Source organism: Plodia interpunctella, chromosome 1 (genome assembly GCF_027563975.2).
Source record: "Plodia interpunctella isolate USDA-ARS_2022_Savannah chromosome 1, ilPloInte3.2, whole genome shotgun sequence".
Lineage (NCBI taxonomy): Eukaryota > Metazoa > Arthropoda > Insecta > Lepidoptera > Pyralidae > Plodia > Plodia interpunctella.
The window spans coordinates 516,895-538,470 of NC_071294.1; the positions used below are offsets into that span (position 1 = coordinate 516,895).

A 21,576-nucleotide genomic window follows, 5' to 3' on the forward strand; every position below is an offset into this window, starting at 1 on the left:
ATACATTTTATCACGCTTGTTTCCTAACAAAATAAATAAATATGGATAAATGACATCGAATTAGCCCCAAAGTAAGTTCGATACTTGTGTTATTGGATACTAAATCGACGATACTACGAGTATATTTTATAATATATAAATATATTGATAAACATTAAAAAATCAGATCAATTAGAAAAAAATCGTTTTCCATCTTGTTTTGACCGGAGGTCGAACCCGTGTCAACTCCAGTGTAGCAGTCTCCCTTAAATTAGCAGAGGGTGTGACAAAAAAGATCTGGTTGGCAGGTGTAGCCTGGAAGACCACCTGAAACATACAAACACGTAGCACGTTACTAACGTCCATATGCTATCTCTTTTTCCCATATCATATCGTCTAAAAAGAATGTGTGGATGCAATGACGTGCTACGTATTTTAATATAACCTCCTCAAAACAAGTGCGCTTCGAGGAATACCTCCTCAAAAAAAGTGCGTTTCGAAGAATACCTCCTCAAAACAAGTGCGCTTCGAGGAATACCTCCTTAAAACAAGTGCGCTTCGAGGAATACCTCCTCAAAATAAGTGCGCTTCGAGGAATACCTCCTCCAAACAAGTGCGCTTCGAGGAATACCTCCTCAAAAAAAGTGCTTTTCGAAGAATACCTCCTCAAAACAAGTGCGCTTCGAGGAATACCTCCTCAAAACAAGTGCGCTTTGAGGAATACCTCCTCAAAACAAGTGCGCTTCGAGGAATAGCTCCTCAAAACAAGTGCGCTTCGAGGAATAAATACCTCCTCAAAACAAGTGCGCTTCGAGGAATACCTCCTTAAAACAAGTGCGCTTCGAGGAATAGCTCCTCAAAACAAGTGCGCTTCGAGGAATAAATACCTCCTCAAAACAAGTTCGCTTCCAGGAATACCTCCTTTCGATAGCTACGCCACTGCCAAAACTTTGCTTTGTATAAGACACATCACATTAAAACATTTCAATTTAAACAGAATTCATTAAAAGCTATAAATTACCGCAGTTAATGGGGTATCGATAGTAGTAATTACACGAGCGGGTACGTCCTGCGTAATCCGATCGCGGACAGCTTTCGCCGGAAGCTCACGGAGCTTTTTACATACGAGCTTTTATTGTTTGTTTTGAGCGTGTAATATCAATAAGTGAAACTGTTGGGACAACCTCGATACATGCCGGAGGTAAAAGTTTTTAATGACTAAACATACTATTAAAATTGGGTTTACCATATCTTGTTACAAAGTTTGTATGGGTTTCCTATATCATCTACTTATTTCAGCGTTATGCTATATTAATGTGTTCCAGTTCGAAAGGTGGAGGCAGAAACAGTGTGCACAGGACGTTAAGAACCGCAGACAAATATCTGTGAACACAATTACAAATATTTGCCTATGCTTGGAACCCAGGACCTCCAGTCAAGGGACGGACGTGGGGACTAATATGCCACGGAGGTCCTAAACTTATTACAGAAATCGTTATGGAAAATGGCAATTTATAATGTTGCCAGTAACAAAACTAGCATAATATTACAATGTTCCAGTTAATTTATGTCTCAAGACTTAATATATAGACAATTCGTTAAAAATTTGATTCAAAACCGAGATTAATGGTACATTAAAGTCGTTATACTTGTGTTACATCGGATTTATGTGAGTCTTTGACAGGATTCCATTTGTCACACGATAAATTAATTGCATGACGCAAGTCTATTGTGATGTACATCGTTATTCGAAGGTAATTGTATGTTATGTTGAACGGTAATATTGGATTTCTATTTGTTGAATGTCCATAGTTTTTTTTTTGTATTTTAATCTTTACACTATAATATTAAAATAAGTTTTTCATAATTAACACCTGAGAATGAGAGAGAAAAGTTTTTAAAACAAAATATTATAATATCTTGACAATCTTTAGATAGACGTGTCATTTTCGCGTCTATTGGCTTAAAGATGGTGGTAAGATTATACAATATGATTCTTATTTTAATTTCAAATTGCCATATTCTGTTTAGTCCCAAGGTTTGAATGACAGATAAATATTTATGACATTAGGTTTGCTTATATTTATTTTTTAAAGCTGGGCAATAAATCAATAAATATCTTGTTTAAAATAAATAAATCTTTGTGAGAAATAAAAAATAAAGCCATACCAATAAATTTCCCGCCGCCATTTTCGCTCCAAATACTTAATTCCATCCCTGCACTTGTCCCCAATATCGTTAAAGACAAATTTACGGAATCTTCAGCGGTCCAAATAACGGATACTGTTCAATATTGGAACAAAACTGTTCACAAAAAGCAATCCTTGTTTTCGGCCATGAGACGCTACGACGACGCTACGGCGTAGGGGCCTACGAGGGGCGCGGGGTGAATGACCTACTCGCGGGTCGATACCCTCGCGCCCCTCCCTACAAAGATCTACCCATATAAGATGAATCAAGTCTATGGTACACAGGCTAAGAGGCTTTTGTAGTTCTTTTAAAATTTTCTCAGCATTGTTATTGAGTCACGCTAAGTATAATGTTGCCGAGTAAAAGCGTAGAGCTTCACAGTGTTGTTGAGTATTGAAAATATTGCTTTAGTAAAGTTTTTATTTTTATGTTTAGATGGTTATTTGTTGTTTAAATTCCCTTATAACATTAATTATATTCGAATTTACATTTGTCACTTACGCTCTTGATAATAAAAACCTTTCTGTCGATTTTGAGCTGATAGGTGCTGACATCGCTCAGTTAACGTTCAATTTTTACTAACATATATATAACTCTCTTTGTCTTGTACGAGTTTTCTCGGTTGCATTAACGGCTATGACACCAGGAAACCCGGGGTGAAAAATAAATCATAAATTTTGTTGAGACTGTTTTGTATTTTATGGCTTCGAAAAGAGATTTGTTTTTCTTCTAAATCGTGTTTCTTCGTAATCGGTATTTTGGGTGAGTGGAATCCATATAATTTGAATTTGTATTTGAGTGACGCGTCTCGGCCTGGGGCTGTGTGAACAAAACCTTGGACCGGACATGATCAGGTTTTTTTGGTGTACGATATTGGATCATCACTTTTTTGATACTGTCGATTAACTACCATTAATTTATTTTATAAAACACAAACAGTGTTTTATTAAGCTGCCTTTCGATCAAATAACTAGATTTCTTTACGGTCTACGTTGAGACAGACATACACTACACACAGACAAGTCAAATGTATAACATCCAACCAGTCCAGTCACGTCAGCCAATCTGATCAAGCCTTCTCAAAATAGATGTCACGTTAATTACGCAAGCGGATCACGCACGGTGCGCCACCATTCTTTGCGTGACACGTCGTCACGTCTCTGATAAAATTGCCCGTCTCATTTCCTTCAATGGAAATGGGTGAAACAGACCTTATTAGAATTTCGCCAAGGGCTTAAATATTAGATTGAGTCTTCATGTTTCCCAACAAATTGAACGAGACTGTGAACAAGATGCAGCTTAGCAAATTAAAATGGCTGCGATTATTCCAAAATGGCTGCGATTGTTGTATTTTGTTCTTCGTTTGATATTGGCGTAATCTAAATACAGTTGTTATGTCGGTTATTGCAGGTCTTGAGTTAAATCCCATCATAGTTTAATCGAGTGGTTTTCGATTAAATCGGATGTATCATAACAAAATAACAATCTACAAGTTTATGTGCAGTAAATGACATGTTCAATACATCAAATCGGGTTATGGTAAAAATTAAGAATTTAATAATTATATGAAATTATATTAGTAAATTGTAATTATTATAAAATGTATATTTTATACAGCTATCATGTATTGTTACACTTTTACCTAACATAGTGTATGCCTGCTATTATAAACCACACCAGCTTTCCCTACATCGATTGGTAATTATTGAGCAGGACAATAGACACACGGACGCCCGTCGATTCTGTCATGTCACGTCCAATGCGTATTGTGGCGTGACACAATTTACAAACAATATTAAATAAACGTGACACAATTTATTGACAATATTAAATAATCGTGGCGTAATAGAAATGTAATGTTATTAGGTACGTTAATTATAGAAATATGTTAGTAAAATACAAGTTGTGGAAAATGTATTTTTTGAATTATAATTTCTTTACAAATGAGAATATTTGTAGATGGTTATTATAGTAGCCTAAAGGGCCAATATACATATATAATATATATAACAATATATACAATATATATAACATACATCTTCATTTCCTATCCTACTAATATTATAGATGCGAAAGTTTGCGAGCATGTATGTTTGTTAGTCTTTCACGCAAAGTCTACTGGACGGATTGTTATGAAATTCGGTACACGGGTAGAATATATAACATGGAATAACACATGGGGTACCTTTTATCCCGAAATTCCCAAATGTGCGAAGCCTGGGGGTAGAGCTAATGTTATATATGAGAAGTAAGTATATTTGATTGTTACCTGTTCCCCTCTATAAATGTTCTTAAAATTTTGCATACAGAGAACGACAAAGGATACCTTCCATCCCGGAATAATTGTTCTTACGGGCGAAGCCACGGGCAAAAGGTGGTGTTGGTAAACCTAATGGTAAATGTTGAGTCAGCTCGTGTGCAGGTTCGATCTTCTATATCCGAGCAAGAGTTTGGTCTGCAAATTTGGAGTGCATTATATATGCTTTGCGGACGTGGACCCTCGGAGGCCAGGGCAGACAATATTAAACAAACGTGACGCAATTTATAGACAATATGGAATTAAACAGTGGAACGGAATGCCCGCTATTTCTATTGCGGCGCTCATGCTACCGCCGAGCGCGGCACTAATACGTTACGGAAAACAAAGCGCTTTTATTCGATATATATATATATGTAACAAATGTTTTTTTTCCGAAGATGTGTGGAAGGAAAATCATATTTTCCGCAAATGTAATAGTTTAAGTATGTTTTATTTTTATAGTTCAACAGAAAAACTCATAGCTAGAAACTTGAAAACTAATATGATTACACTTTTACATTTAAACTTATTGTGTACAATCAAAAGCACATCAAGTTATCCGTCATGAGCCTCGATGGCGCGGTAATAGCGGTGAATTTGCAATGAATTTGGGTAGATCGATGTCCTGTTGACTAGTACACGTAAGTACGTATAATATAGTACCACGTGCCAACCTTTAGAGTTTGTTTATAGGGAAAGTAACATGCTGAGATACAGGCAAATTATGAGAAAGACTCTTTTCAACTTTATAAGGCTCCACTAGTACTACTAAGTATAATTTTAAATAACTAACGGCACGGTCAGACTTCGCTCGGATAAAGCATAAAATTAGACAATGTTACTCCTAAACGTTTTGTCTATCTCTGCTAGTGGTTTTTGAGATTTTTCTTTACAAACAATAGTATATATATATACTCAAAAACCACTAGCAGAGATACATATATATATATATATATATATATAGTGTATAGGGCAAATATCTAGGGTATATCTAAGGAATAAAATATATAATTATGTCTAAAGTTTCCTATATCTAAAAACCACTAGCAGAGATACATATATATAAATATATATATATATTGTGTATAGGGCAAATATCTAGGGTATATCTAAGGAATAAAATATATAATTATGTCTAAAGTTTCCTATATCTAATTGCATTTGCTTCTACCCGCAAAATCCTCATATCTTCCGCGACACAATCCATCCGTCTCCCATTACTTCAGTATCTGTCAAAACATTAATTTAACGCGACACCGATGTACAGATTTAATACCAAAATGGCGGCAAAACCATACTTGTAGTTCTCAAATAGGATTTCAGATATGTCAGTGCGGAGTGCCGGACGACGGCGGCGGCGTAATTACTCTGCGATCCTTCCGCTTCCGGCGCGGGCGGCGGGGAGGACAGAGTAAATTGGTGCAGAGACCAAGCAATTATAGAGACTAAGCCAGTTTCTCCAACTGAATTGTGCTGTTTCATCATTGTTACTTCCGTTTTGAACCAATGATGCGAATATTCTTGCGCACGCTAGTCGTTTTTAACTACGATAAATGCTAAATGATTTAAAAATTGACCTAAAAATGTGTTTATTATGATCTGTTTTCTGTAAATAAATGGCTTAACTTTGCATAAGTTGGAAGTTATTAACATTGCAAAAGAATAATTAATAGGTACGTACTTAGAATGTATTGAGTATTGTCACTATATCATCTTTTTATTGGACAAAATAAGCGCTAATGGGAAAAAATCTATGTTAATCCTGTCAATTGATTTGTATTCTGTTTATACCTCTGTATTAGGGGTACAGAGGGAGGGGCACAAGGGTCTGTCTGTATGTATATGGGTCAGTATGTCGTGGGGACATAAACTTTTAATGAAAATGGAACCGCTTCGGAATCCTTCGGCTTTATTACAGCACAGCTTTATTTATACCTAAATACTTTCTGAGGTACATTCGTTTTATTAAACTACTTTTTAATGGCAATTTTAACTGAAATTAATTTCTATATCTTGCTTGGAATAATGCGCTGGAGTATTATATTTATAGATCTCAAACAATTCATGGTTATTGTATGCTTATGATAACATAACACAATACTTACAATAATATCGTAAGAGCCTCAAAATATTTTCTGGTTTTTCTCGCGATTCTGTCTATGCCGTAAAGGGTAAAGGCGTTTGTGAAATTTTCACCCGTAGTTTCCATAAATTATCTCAAAAGGGACAGCAAATTGACGAAGGCACTTCGGGCTTGTAGTTCATAATTTTTAAAGCTGAAACCTTCTAAATGGAGTCCTAATAGCTGGACGGGAACGCTATTACGTGCTCGGGGTGAAGAATTACGTTTCCATTTATATTTAATGGGGATGAGCGACGGAGATAGAAGGCTCGGAGGGCTCGTGTCGATGTACTCGATTTTCTTGTCGTTAGCTTTTAGAATTTTATGTGCTCGACAAGTTGTTCTTATTAGTATATGGAGTAGTCTTTGTAGTTTCTTTTCCTCCAAGTAGTGATATTTTTTTGAAACGATGTAGTTATTTTAATTAATTAGAATTAAAAGGTCTATTTCGTTTATATTTATAAAAAATATATAATATTTAATACATAAACATCGTCGCAGCCGAAGATTACGGATAGTACATTAGTAAATAAATTAATTATGTTACAAATTTATACTAATTCTGTCATCATCAAAAATGTTAAGATAAAAAAACCAACTCCTAAATCATTAAATCGTCTAAAAGCGAAGTTCTAACGAATGCATAGTCTCGCTTCCAAATTAGTTCAAAATGTCTTTGGGAAGCGCCGTAATGTGGGAACTTCGGAAATCATATTACTTTTATTAATAGATAGAAGCGTTTAGTGTGTCGCAGTTTGGTTGACTGACTAGAATGAACTGTTTGGGCAAGTTCAGTTATGGCACTATCGGTGGAGATTTCGTAGGCAATAGTGTGTTTGATGGCGAGAGTTGGGAACGGATCGCAGTATTCTAAACTTGGGTGAATTGGTAATTCATCGATTGAATTTTGATGTCTTGGTTCGTTTAGTTTTATGTGGTGGGATATTGTTGTCACTTATTGCGAGAATATAAATTATCATTTTGCAGTTATTTGATGTTTTTTATAGTATAGTACAAACCGGCTCATGGTTATTTGTTTATTTAAAGTTTGTTTTATCAACTTTTGTTTTTGTATGTCTGTTCAGCCAACGGCTGTACGGATTTAGATCTAGTTTTATTTGTTTAATTTAAGAGGTGCTCTTGTTAATATTTTATTTATTAAAAAGCTATATTTAACTTGCCGTCTGCAATTTTGCGAATAAATTAGATCATGTAGAGTTAACATTTCGTCGATAATTCATTATTCAAAGTATAAATCGGCATGCACTGGTTTATGTTTTTTTTTTCATATGTAAAAACTTATCTTCAGTTGAAGTAAGTACTTATAAGTAACGACCTCGGTGGCGCAGTGGTAAAGTGCTTGTCTCTGGACTGAGAGGCCCGATCCATCCATCATGACCCAACCGGTTGGATCCCCGGTCGGGTCATGATGGAAAATGATCTTTTTCTGATTGGCCCGGGTCTTGGATGTTTATCTATAGATTTATGTATTTGTTATAAAATATAGTATCGTTGAGTTAGTATCCCTTAACACAAGTCTCGAACTTACTTTGGGGCTAGCTCAATCTGTGTGTTTTGTCCTAATATATTTATTTATTTATTTATTTATAAGTATAATGTTTTCAAAGTAGCATAAGAGCTAGTTATACCGTATCAAATACAGGACTAAACAAATATTTCCTAGTAATTTGATCCGTCGTTCGCACACAACATTAGTAGGCTCTTTAGCCGTGGCACAGGAGTAAAGAAACGACACAGAGGATAGACTTCAAAATAATAATTATTGGCTATAAACCTTAATTCATTCATTCACAATAGCTAGCAATGTACAATATACTTACTTGTTTCCCAAAGATCATGCAAAATTATTGAATCTTTTACACTAGTGTAAAGTTGAATTAATGCTGGTATGAATGCTAAATTTAACGGCCTTCACACTATCAAGAAAAGATATAGTGGCGGACCCTTCTTATCTTTGAAGAGCTCGGCCAGGCAGTCTTTAAGGTCATGTGATTCGTTCGCAATCGAAATTATACCTTCGCAAATACGTAGTTTAAAAAACGTCAAATTCCTCAATTGTAACATTTACTATTCATCATCACCATCATCTGCAGCTGTCCGTGAGCCACTATTATTGCATCGGATTTATTAGACGCTTAGCATCTATACCGAATATTTACTCATGTGGTGGTCTTCGTAAAATATTAAGCATGTTGGGGTCGTGTCGAGAGGTCTCAGCGTCGTCCCGCACTTATCCTCGACGACACTGCTTGTATTGTTATTATATTAAACACAATTTAATATCAAGCTTACAATTCTATCATAAAGCTAAAGATTTTGTGTTCTTTCTCACAAGTGCTTTTTTGACACGTTTTGATTTTTTCATACTATTTATACGATTGTCGCAAAAATTGATCTTATCTTTATGAGTTTAAGTCGATAAGACAACAAAACTTATAACTTCTAAGGATCTTCGACACTATAGTTCAATATGAAGTTGTTATTCGACTTACGGAAGCAAAAACACAATAATCCGTACAGAAAATTAGGGACACGAGCCGAAGATCGCTGGGGAAATCAATGTTGGGTTCCGCTCAAGAATAATATTTGGAATGACATCACAATATTAAGGGGGATTTTGATTGACATGTTTGTTTTTGCCTGGCGTGTGTTCATGTTTTGTGGCCGAAATCCGTTGACAAAAAAGGGATGGGGTTTTATAGCAGGCATTTAGAAAAGCAAGCCTGCAGTTCACTCAGTGGAAAGTTATCTGAACTTAAATTTTGTGAGTAAGCAATGATGTAACTTGTATAAAACAACGTCACACGACATGACGTGTAAACGTCATGTCATATGCCTATAGGCTGACACCATTGTTACCTATAACACACTCAAAAAAAAAGAATGATCGTGTAATATTATACAGTTGTTTTAGCAGTAATAACCAAGTTTCGGAAATTTGAAAGTAAATAAGTATTTTAACTTATGTATGTTAAAATACTTATGTAAAATGTTCACCAGCCTACTGTTTCCGATTCTGATGTCCTTCTAGCATCCTATACCAACAATTTCTGTGAACTGTTTTCTCAGCACATATATCAGATCATACAGCTCCGATCTCTGGAGCTAGAACTCCAATTTCTCCAAAACCTGGCAGCTGTTAATTAAGCCTGTCGAGACGCGAGACATCCCTACTTCTCTAGCTCAAGGGCTGTCCAAATTGAACAAGATATAGCTGCAATATAGTGACGTTTACGTGGCGTCACAAAACAATTTTAGATTATTCTTTGTACAACTTTCATTCTAGATTCATGGATCAAGAAAAAATCTAATAAAAATAATGAATATATTAGGACAAATCACACAGATTGAGCTAGCCCCAAAGTACGTTGTTATGGGATACTAACTCAACGATACTATATTTTATAACAAATACATCTAGATATAAATAAACATCCAAGACCCGGGCCAATCAGAAAAATATCATTTTCCATCATGACCCGACCGGGGATCGAACCCGGGACCTCTCGGTTCAGTGGGAAGAACTTTACCACTGCGCCACCGAGGTCGTCAAATAAATTAATTATCAGTAACTATATACTGATAGCACGGGCCTAAACTATGTTGATATCAGGGAGGAAATCAATATCGTTTAATTTGAATCATTTCTTCTCTTCTGTTATTATTATTATTATACTTTTATAAATGTTTTCTCCTTTTTTTAAATAAAAATAAAAAATAAAAAAAGGGTATACACCTCATACGCGGGCCGAAGCCAAGCGTAAGAGGGAAAAGTTTTATATGCTGAGGGTAGACGTGAGGGTAGACGAAGTTAGGAATTTACGTGTAATTCGGCATTATTATTTTGGAATTAACGGCACTAAGTCCGGTTCTTTGAGAGGCTTGCGTGGGTATATGGATCCAACACGTAGAGGCCCTTTGGAGAGTTTTAATATTATTATTATATTATTTCCTTTACACTTTATTCCAAGTTGTAACTATAGTTGACAGCCCTGCTTCCTCATTTCCCGTCGGCAGCCTGACGGACGTGATCCAGATTAAGCCCATTTTAAAGTTTATTCTTCCTGGGCTGGTTTAATTGCTATTTTATCCTGGACTGAGGAGTGAACGGGCCTTAAATGATTCCAAATGTTTTTAGTTAGAGTCATTCCCTTGTTTTGAAATTGAAGTCGCTGTAAAAATTCTGTTAACACGTTTTCAAATACATTACTGGTAAAAAGTTTAAGTTCACTGTTGCCACGTTATGTTGGTAGGTGGTCGTAGAAGTCATCTCCGCATCATCATCATGGTGGCCTTTAAGTGATCCAGTTTTGGATATTAGGCGTCTTCCATCCTCTTCTACTCTCGGCAGTGTTGCGCCCGACTCATCCAGTCTCGACCTCCGTGCCGTCGGCTATCTTCCAGCTACCGCAGTGGTGGTCTGTATCTCAGACGCAGTCGACTTCAATAAAATTTGAGACCAGTATTCACTGTTCACCGCCGATTTATAGATAGATAGATACCTAAGTAGAATAGTAAATAGGATCAAGAAATAATAGAAATATCTATATATAAAAAATTATGATTTCTAATAAATAAACGTGAAAAAGTATCCATGATGATCCTATTTCTGAATAATTGTTTTCAATGTTGAAAAACCCCTATTTTATACTCTAGACATATTTTACGCTTACTTAAATAATGAAATAAATACTGTAGTAAAAATCAAGTCAAAGGAAATACTTAGTCGAACATAATAGACTCACGCGTCAACTCGTGAACGGGTGCTGCCGGGGGAACTGGTCAGCTCGATCTTAAAAGTTTTTTTGTTTGGTTAATTATACATATATATATATAAGTATATATATATTTTCCTTTCATCGGCACTTGATCACAATCATAATATGTTTCAGTATACCTTTTGACCATGTACTTTATTGTGTACTTACATGTTATATTACTTATAAAAAATTATACATAAATTTATATTTAAAAAATGGTAAGCCCTTCTGGCATAATAGGGACAAACACTGTTTGAATGAGTTTCTTTCGGCATTTTTTCTCAGCAGTGGTCGTTCCAAAATGCTAGCGATTCTTATTGTATTTGGTCGGGTATGGTAGACGGCGGCTGTAGTAGTTTGTAGCTTTGGTAAATATCATTTAATTTAGAAGATGACGTGAAAAAGTGCCTGTGAAGGCCTAATTTCTGAATAAATGATTTGATTTTGATTTAATAGGATGCTAAAATGACATCAGAATTGAAACACTGCCAATAACGCACTCGAAAAGAAGAAGGTCAGCGGCAGTTTTATAGGTGTCATTGAAAAAAAAATTTTTTATCAAATTAGTAGGGACTTTAGTTACAAAGCTGTAGTTATTGTTATACTTAATAATTTTTCTTTTTAGACTATGAACGCGAAACTCTTAACAAGTTAGCTTTAAGAATTTTTAAAACTACCTAGGCTGTAATTCGTTATATCTAGAGTATTCTTAATACTGACGACATTTCTTTCCTTTTTAACCCACTAAGCAGACCCATAGGTGGGTCTTCAAATACTGTTTTTTTTTAATAACTAGTACAAAATGATTGTTTTGTACCATTACTTAATTATACAAGTTATACGACATTAATTATACACAAAGCTTAGAAATATATGGAATTAACATTTTCTTTGTCTACATAGCGATAATTTTCTTCTAAGAAAAAAAAAACTAATAAAACGATCGTTATTGCAGATCTGTCATTTTCAGATCTCGATAAAGCGACTGATCTGCAGACGAATGTCGACTCAGACTGCGCTCCAGCGGACCAATACAGGAATGGATTCGCTCGGATTAGATCGGACTATTTCGGGAATTGCGACCTTATCATGCACTCGGATATTGGAACTCGATTTTTAAAATTTTAATTTAAAAATAGAACACTTGTTTTCTTATAGCTCGCAGTTCATTTTCTTTTGTTTTTAAATATAGAGAAGTCTCAATACACGAATTTTGGGATATCAGATTTAAAATATTGATGTTCTCTCTCTCTCTCGTTTCCGCTTTTTCCCGGTTTCTTTCTGAGTTATAATGTTTGTTTGTATAATGTCTATAAGTAATGATCAAAGTTAACGTGTTAACGAACATTATTATGTGTCTTACTAGGTATCTAGTTTTATAAATAATTGTTTTCATGAGAAAAAATGTACATTAGAAAAATTTTAATGATTCCAATAAAAAAAATCTTAAATACTCTTTCCATTATTTTTTTAAACAATGAAGCTTACACAATTATAATTTACAATAATTCCTTGTCGTAATCCAATTATTTCAATGCCGTGGATAATCTGGATATATCGAGAAAACCGATCCCCTGAATTAGTAAGAGGAGACGTCTGGACCGAGACTAGACAGCCGCATTGTCTCAAGTCTACTCGCTTCCTTGCTTGCCTCCGCATTCATGGATTTAATATTTGATTTTATTTTTAATGACGTGTACATAATGCATAATTTAAAATTGAAAACAAAAGAAGATGTTATATTACACCTCAAGTCAAAAAAAGCACCTCAAGTCTTTATTAACTGATAAATGTTATTATACTTTAAATGATTTCTTTAATGATAGACTCGGATAGAATTTAGGGCTAGTATAAGTACATTATAATTCTTTTTTTGTTTTGGATTTGTAGTGGATAGCATGCTCCTCTTTATTTATTTATATTTGCATACCTATATTCGGTAAAACGTGTAGGTCTAATTCATTTTGACTATTTGTACTCATGTTTTTGGCAAATAAATGTTTACTTTCTTTCTTTCTATATTATAAACTTTCTGACAACACTCTAAAACTACATAGATAAAGTAATGATAAGATGATATATTACTAGAAACTTTGGTTGATATTGTTACTAAGTATATGATTCTAAAAATTATTATTAGAAACTATTTAAATTATTTAGAAATGAAGGCTCCAGGAGTGCTGCCCGCGGCCACGTCTTGTGCAAACCGGCAAATTACGTAAGGAAAAAATCGCTGGCTATCCCGCCGGAAGCTACCTAGAAGACGCTCGGATGAGTATGAAAAAGAAAAAAAAATCTTAATTTTTTTATTAAAAATATATAAAGTGCATATAAAAAAATACACACAACTTTCGTCTCTTGTACGTGCGTCCTCAAAAGTGATTCAATGAGATAAAAGTTACTATAAATTGTAAATTCAAGTTATAGTATACTTACAATATTCATTGTTTTGAATCAAAAGATGGAAATAAACACAACTATTCATTAAGTAAGTATACTTAACAACTCGAATTTGAAATGCAAAAATATACTTTGACGACCTCGATGGCGCAGTGGTAAAGTGCTTGCCTCTGAACCGAGAGGTCCCGGGTTCGATCCCCGGTCGGGTCATGATGGAAAATGATCTTTTTCTGATTGGCCCGGGTCTTGGATGTTTATCTATATATGTATTTGTTATAAAATATAATATCGTTGAGTTAGTATCCCATAACACAAGTCTCGAACTTACTTTGGGGCTAGCTCAATCTGTGTGATTTGTCCGTATATATTTATTTATTTATATATTTATTTATTTATATACTATTTCAAATTCGAATAGATCCGATACTTCACAAATAAAACATCACTTTTGCCGTACGAGAGACCATTTTTAACTGGAAACAACGCGTGCAGAATCTCCCAGTGGAGCCAAATTCATTGTCTGAAGTCTCGCGGAGTATCCCTACCCCGTTCCCCACATCCGGGCACATTTACACCTGTGATGGAATAGTCATAGCTTCGACTCACCGACGTGAATATGCATGCGCTATCCTCACTTCACGAACAGACAAATTCACTTCGTTTTGTGAATGATTTCCGTTTTCCTCTAGAATAATGATCAGTGTTTGTTGGGTTCAGTATAGTTATTGGTACAACTTAAAATGTTTCAAATTCTTTTTGCTCTTAATTATGATGTCATCGACGAAGATTTTGTCGCTACTGATACGCGCCAAAAATATTATTTTCGTACTTTTGGCTTCCTTGGGTAGTTTCAACAGTATACTGCCTAATGATATTTTAATACAAATGTCATCTTAGTTGTGTCCTCATATTTCTTTCAATATATTTTCACAAACAATAGCTTTCTATTTTACTATTTCTTTGAATGTAAGTTAGATTCTTCATTTCCATTCCATGTTATTTCAGTTACAAGAGCGATATCCTACACCATTCGTACACGCGTCATTCAATTCCCGTCTCTTAACAATTCATACGATAGCAATATTGTTCGGCTTCGCCTCGTGAGCACTTGAATTCGATCGTTTTGAACCGGCATTGTGCGAGCTCGTTTTATCTCTTTATACTCAGATAACTCTTGTCTTGAGCATATACTTCAAATGGCATAGACCAGCTACGGAAATTCTAGAGTACATTTTTTCTTATTGTAGAAATTGGTTGATGGGTCATTGACCATGATCATAATAATTTCAAAGTTACATTAATGTGAGTTTTAGTTTCTAATAGTCTAGTCTTTTAGTAAAGTTGTATTTTTATTATCGTTAGAATTTACTACCTACTATTTATACCTAATAATGAACTAAAGTTAGTTTTTGCTAAAAATGTTATTAAAAAGACACACTTTTATCACATCTTCAATTCTATGACTGGTCCATCCCCCGTATGTCTATGTGAGATGTGAGCGTATTCACAATTTGACATGCTTGCTTGCTTAATATTTAGGAAATGCCGCTGTTTTGCACCGTTTCTGTCGAGGCAAGTGCTTCTAACGATTCCGGCTTTTCTCCTGTATTTTTGGTATTTACTCTCAAATGTTCAACGTCTATTTATTTTATATTGTTAGAAATTTCTGGAGCTAATGAAGTATAAAATTTCGTGGCATTCACTCCGTTCATTAAATTAACGTTTGTAATATCTTCATTATTCAGAGGCCTACATATCCATCTTAATTATTTTCCGTTCTACTGTCTTCGTTGTGTATATTGAAGCTGGATATCATTAATTTCATGTTTCATTTATCTGTTTCCTTCCATATCATTCCTGTTGCTTCTTTTCGACATTGTCTCTGTTGATATTACCTTTTCATTGTAAACTTTTCTAATTAGTATAAACTTCGATATTCCCCTGACTGTCCGTGTACACATTGATCACGAGCTGCATAGCGCCAGTGCCTATGCCAGTGCTGGCGATCAGGTCTCGAGGTACTTCCAAGCCCGTGGTGATTCCGGAGACCAGGTTAAGGAGGCGCGGTGTTGGTGCCAATGCTGCTAGCTGTAGAGCTAGCATCAGGATGAAAACGATGGGCAGAACGCCGCAGTTGCCCCTGAAAAGAAATAAATTATTGTATTAAATGATTTGTTTGACAGTGTGTTTGTTAGTTTTATTATAAAGTCAAAAGAGACATGTGAGGAAAAATGGGGGAGCGAGTAACAAGTAAATCATTAATAGTCTATTTCATACGCGGTAAAAGAGTTTGAATTTATTTTGAAGTTAGTAATCTATGCGTTGTTATAGTTATATTGGACCCGTGTACCAAATTTCATAAAAATCCGTTAGTAAATCATGCGTTAAAACTTTCGTATTTTCAATATTAGTAATAATATTGAATACGAACACACACACATCTTAAGTTTACATATAAATTAATTAATTAAAGAGTAACTTACATGGCCAACTGCGCGTAGGACGGTCTCCTTCCAATCTTCGGGACTCTGAAGCCACAACCTTTCTGACGTGAAAACCGTGCCAAGAGATAACCTGACAGATCTCTGATAACACCATCTTATCTCTCGATATACTTCTCAAACGTATTGCTTTGAATTATCGCCCTTATCGATTGGATGTTAAAATCGAATTTTGATAAGCGAAGTTTGAGAAAGCCATGTTTGTAGAGGAAATAAAAGTATGGGAATTTTTGATAAGGATTGGAAGAGTGCGTTACTAATATTGTTTATATGAATTTACTACAGGTTTGCTTGCTTTTTTCAGATTTGCTATTAATTCGAAGATTTCCGTACTTAATAGAAGTAGCTTAATTAAAAATGGATTTACCCAATTATGAAACAATAATATATACGTGAGCTATAAGCACTAAACAACATCTCATTTTCCTTTGATACTTAGACTACACGAGCATGATATTACTAACAAACATCTTACGCTTTATTTCTCTTTGTCCACAGATTACATGGACTCCTTGTGCAAGGACCATTTCCTCCAGCGTCAGTACAGAAAGCTCGACGGCGGCGTCCTCTGGTCCCGCAACGAGCGCAACCTGGACTGCACGGTGACCTTCCAGACGCACAGCATCCTGCAGCGGTTCATGCTGCACTTCGATCTGTTGCAGCTCGACTGCAACGATCATCTCTTTGTGTACGATGGCGCGCACGCCACCGCCCCTCCTAAGGTTAGTATTCCATAATCTGCAGGATTATGAAGTTCTCATGTTCTCTAGTCTCATGAAGCTGGCAATTGACAAAATTATGGAGCTCTCCAAAAATATAAACATTTGTATATAGATGTAACGAGTAATGGTCAACCTAACACAAAAAATCTTTCATGTTTTAAAATCAATATACAAAACCAACACAATGATTCAAGTGCCTCATACTCATAACTGGCAATTGCTCTATCAATGCTGATTTCGAAATCAGTATCAAACGGCAATTACACAAAACCTAACTCCAACGAACGATGGCGTCTAATTTGGAGACATTCCAACCCGCGCCGGTGGCACCTATTATCCCGGCAATTTCCCATTATTCCCAAGTCCGATCGCCGTTATTAAAGATGCCTCTGCTAATGAGCCTGAAGGAATGCCCGTTCCGGCTCGATGTCTGGGATTAACTTCAATATTTTAATAATTCATCAGAGATAAGACGAATTATGTAGAAGATTCAGATGTAATTAAATGTTAAGTCATTCATATTTTCGATGATTACGAAGATGTCTCAAATTTCGTAAAGCTATTTTATCATGTGACAACTTATAAGATTTAGTATGATTAATATCTAGTCACATAATGAAATAAAAATAGAACAGCAATGCCTAATTTTTAAAACCGACGACAACAAAATTTAAATGATTCAAATAAAACCCAATAATATAAATTCAAAATTCACAAACAAGAACAAAACAAAAGTGACTTGCCAAGTGAAGATAAAACAATATCCGATTCAATTTATGAATTTGCCCGTGGGAAGGGTAATCCGGAGACAGGTAGCCGTCAGGTGTCGCTCAGTCTCCCAAATAATTAACACGGGAATAAAGACATTGCAAAATTTTAAATTCAAATCCGCGAAGTTTTGGACAAACGAGAACAAAGCGCCAAGTTCGTGATGGACTCTGTCTGTTTTCTTCACGCCATTATTTCGGATCTGTTTGGACTGAAACTCGTTGCATTAATTTAATCTGTAGACGGTGTCTTTGCTAGTTTATTTGTTCAAGACTCAACTAAGATTAACTAAAAACCTTTGTTCCAGTGAGTAATTAACATTGTAAAAAAATTCACCGCGAGTAATTTGCAGATCCTGATCAAAGCTTTGTTAATGCTGATCATTATTTTTCATGATTGTTTATTTCAAGAAATACATTTGCTCTTTGTTGGAAAATCCATTCTACCAAATGATTTCATAAACCATAAAAATTTCATAGATCTGAAAACATAAACTGTTTAGCAGTTAACCGCTGCCTGAAAGTTTGAAATGAAAAATCGTATCTCTACGACACCCTTGGAGAAGTAATGAAAATCTTTGGTATGTTTTTGAATAAATTATTCGAAAACGTTATAAAAGTTCGCATCTATTTTAGAAATTGTAAAAGTAAAATATACATATTTTTCATTACTGCTTTCAATAACTAATGAACAGTCTCAACGTCTGGATAGTATCGAGACTCGAGCGTCTCAAAGACTAGTTTTTTTATTCTCTCAAAGCTCCAGCAAATTTAATTATAAAGAGAACGATTTTACTGCAAAATAGAAGTCTGCTATTTCAGAGAAAAAATATTGTAACAAAAATAATTGGGTGTCGAGCATTACAGAGAGGGTCGACCGTTCAACATCGCTGTTTCTACTTTAAGACTTATATTTACGTTGTTTAACCTTTATTACTTGGCGAAAGAAGGGTTATGAGTTTAGCAGTCATTAATCTGGGTGTGAATAGTCTTTAGTTTCTTCTTCAGTGATTGATTTTTGAAGATAATTTGATTTTGAATAAATTTGTAGATTTTGTAACAAACTCTGTTTCTATTTGGTCACTCTGCATCTCACTGCAACAGAAAATATAAGAAGTTGCAGATCAAGGGGGTAGCTCTTTGGTCATAAACAAACGAAACACTCAAAGGTAACTCTTTCCTGCATACTTATCAGATGGCTCAAAGTTTGACAGGTCGGCAGGGGTCGCGAACTCACTCACATTGTTTGAAGTTGTTGCGAATAGTTGTCGCGTTGTCGCATACAGGTGGTCGCACAAGTTTGCCTTTGTCGCCATGTAATGAATCCGTGAACACTGCAACCCCTGCGTACCCTGCGGTTTGCAATTTATCCCATTTAAGTTTCACGTTCTCGAGTTTAATAGAAATAAGTTTGTTCGTGTTTTGTGTCGAGCGGAACTAATCCGTTGCTATTATTGGATAACTGAGAGTAACCATTTGTTCTATTACTTGTATCTATTTTGTATTAGTGCCGATATTTCAGCATCTAAATGTAGCTATGTAACAAAATCTAATGGTTTAAATCATTTTGTAAAATAAAGAGCTAAAACATAAAGTCCTTTGTCATTCTTCGCTTAAAATATTGATTTACACCAACGTTCCTAAATTCTCGCTCCAGAAATTTCTTATTAACCCACAAATTCAAACAGTACAGTACAAACACTAAGTAATAGTGCACAAAACAAATCACGGCCTTAAACGCCCCGAGCCGAGAATTTATAAAGAATTTTAATATTCAGCGGGATCTTTATTAAAACTGAAATATAAAAGGAACGAGTGCAAAAGTCTAGGCTTTGAATGCAGCTTGGGTAGTAATGGGGTAGGATCCCCGGATCCCGCGAGCCTGAGCAAATCCCGGGGCGGCACGTAGGAGCGATCGCTCTCTCTGAAATATGACGACGATATAATGCCATGTCTAAGCCGGCCGATGAAGAAAATATGGCGGACGCCTGAGCGATCTACTGACGCCTTGTAGATTTGTTCGCGTCGCGCGGACGACGACGATATGCATCATCGCCAGTTGAATTTATGATATTGGTGGGGAAAATGTTTACGTTTCATTGTATTATCATCAAAAAAAAATAAGCCCGATTTTTGAAGACTTAAAAAAATATTTTTTAGCGAAATTTCCCGCGGGTTGATAAAATAAGTAAGCACAGCAAAATGTGTCATGAGTTTGTAAAGATGTTACATGTGTCCGAATGATCTTACATACTAAGATTGTGAGTTTTTGATTACATCCCTATGAAGGTATAGGATCAAGGTCTCAGACGGAAAGTTGGAGGTTATTCTGCACATATTTATTAGTTTGGAGTTCACCGCGGCCCACCTCGCCTGATCTCGCCTTTTCATTGGCCGTATAAAGTTGGATTACATCGTTAGTTTTGCTGCTCTGCTTTTTGTTGGTTTTGTCAGGTTTTGCCCCTGAAACATTTTGCGGTTATATATTATTTTACTGACTTACACGTGGCGTTTGAGAAATGATAATTTTCATGTTGATCAATGCTTGTATAATACACAGAGAGGATAAGATTTCAAATAGTACTAAATAAAAGGCTAACCTTAAATTCTGCATTGAATTCGCTACTTCATGCATAAGATGTGGTTATTAGGAATCCTCAGGTCAGGTGACAAAAATGATTAATATAATTTTACACTTCATTAGGGAACTGTTAACTACTTTACTGCTGGTAATCATCACGAATGCCTTCTATCGCCGGTATTTCTTGGTAACCCTACCAAGAAATCTTTTTCTGGTGTGACGATGCCTTCGTTTTCCGTACTTATACTGTCAGTTGATAATTGGAGGGACTAACTAAATGGCTGCAGCAACGATACTTTATTCACAATCTTTAACTTGTAACCACTTTCCTTGTGTTCCAGGCGGACCTCTCCTGCAGGAACACCAAGCAGCAGGTGGGGGCGCTGTTCACGCGCAGCAACTTCGTCACGCTGAAGTACGTCACCGACAACTGGGGAACCGACGCGAACGGGTTCAAGCTCGTCATCACCGCCGTCAAAGACCCTAGTAAGTTGCGTTCTTTGTCTGACGCCGGCTCAAACTCAATCATCTTTACTGCAAATGTTGTCTGGTATAGGTCGCACATACACAACAGTTTACCCTTTACGGCATTGCATGTGTGCGTTACGTAATACGTTACAAGCATTATACTTCAACACATACAAATTGCGGAGGTTCTTTGTTGAATGGGCGTCGGTGAAAGTAGGGGTGTAGTTCTCACTCTACTCTGGATTACTCCTTATTCTATTAATCGACAAAGGGATAGAGTGCGTTGACAGCTCAGAGGCAATAGCAGTATTGCAATAGGGTTGACAACAGGAGGTGAACGATAGTAAACCTAGTAAAACTACAATCAAATCATCATACATTTTCAAAAGTTTGTTTCTCAAGCGGACCCTGCGTTTAACCCGTGCCATTGAGGCATCATAGCCAATCTTATCTTACAAGAGAGAAAGAGAGCTAATGAATGTAGGTGTCCAATTTTCCAAAATTGTTACTGAATGAAATAAAAATAAAACTGGTCTAGATAGACAGCCAATGAAACAAACCCAATATAGACGGTTTGCGTCGTTTTATTGCCGACTTTTTGACTTTAATGTTAGATGATGAATCCATCAACTAATGTTTTAATTATTATCTGTATTCACAAACACACAATATCTATAAATAGAAAAATCATACAATTTCTAACTATCGCACATTTAGTGGAAGTGCATGATTTATTTATAAAAACTAATTTTAAGTAAGTTAAACA

At 35.6% G+C, this 21,576-nt stretch overlaps 1 protein-coding gene across 2 annotated transcripts in view; it reads left to right on the forward strand.

The window, feature by feature from the left end:
• loaf (lost and found) overlaps positions 1 to 21,576 on the forward strand; it is a 91,595-nt gene that overhangs the window by 62,291 nt on the left and 7,728 nt on the right. For both annotated transcript variants that reach the window (XM_053751430.1, XM_053751439.1), the window contains 2 exons: positions 16,771 to 16,994; positions 20,684 to 20,828. In XM_053751430.1, the coding sequence (XP_053607405.1) occupies positions 16,771 to 16,994; positions 20,684 to 20,828 (369 nt within the window). The remainder of the gene's footprint in view (positions 1 to 16,770; positions 16,995 to 20,683; positions 20,829 to 21,576) is intronic.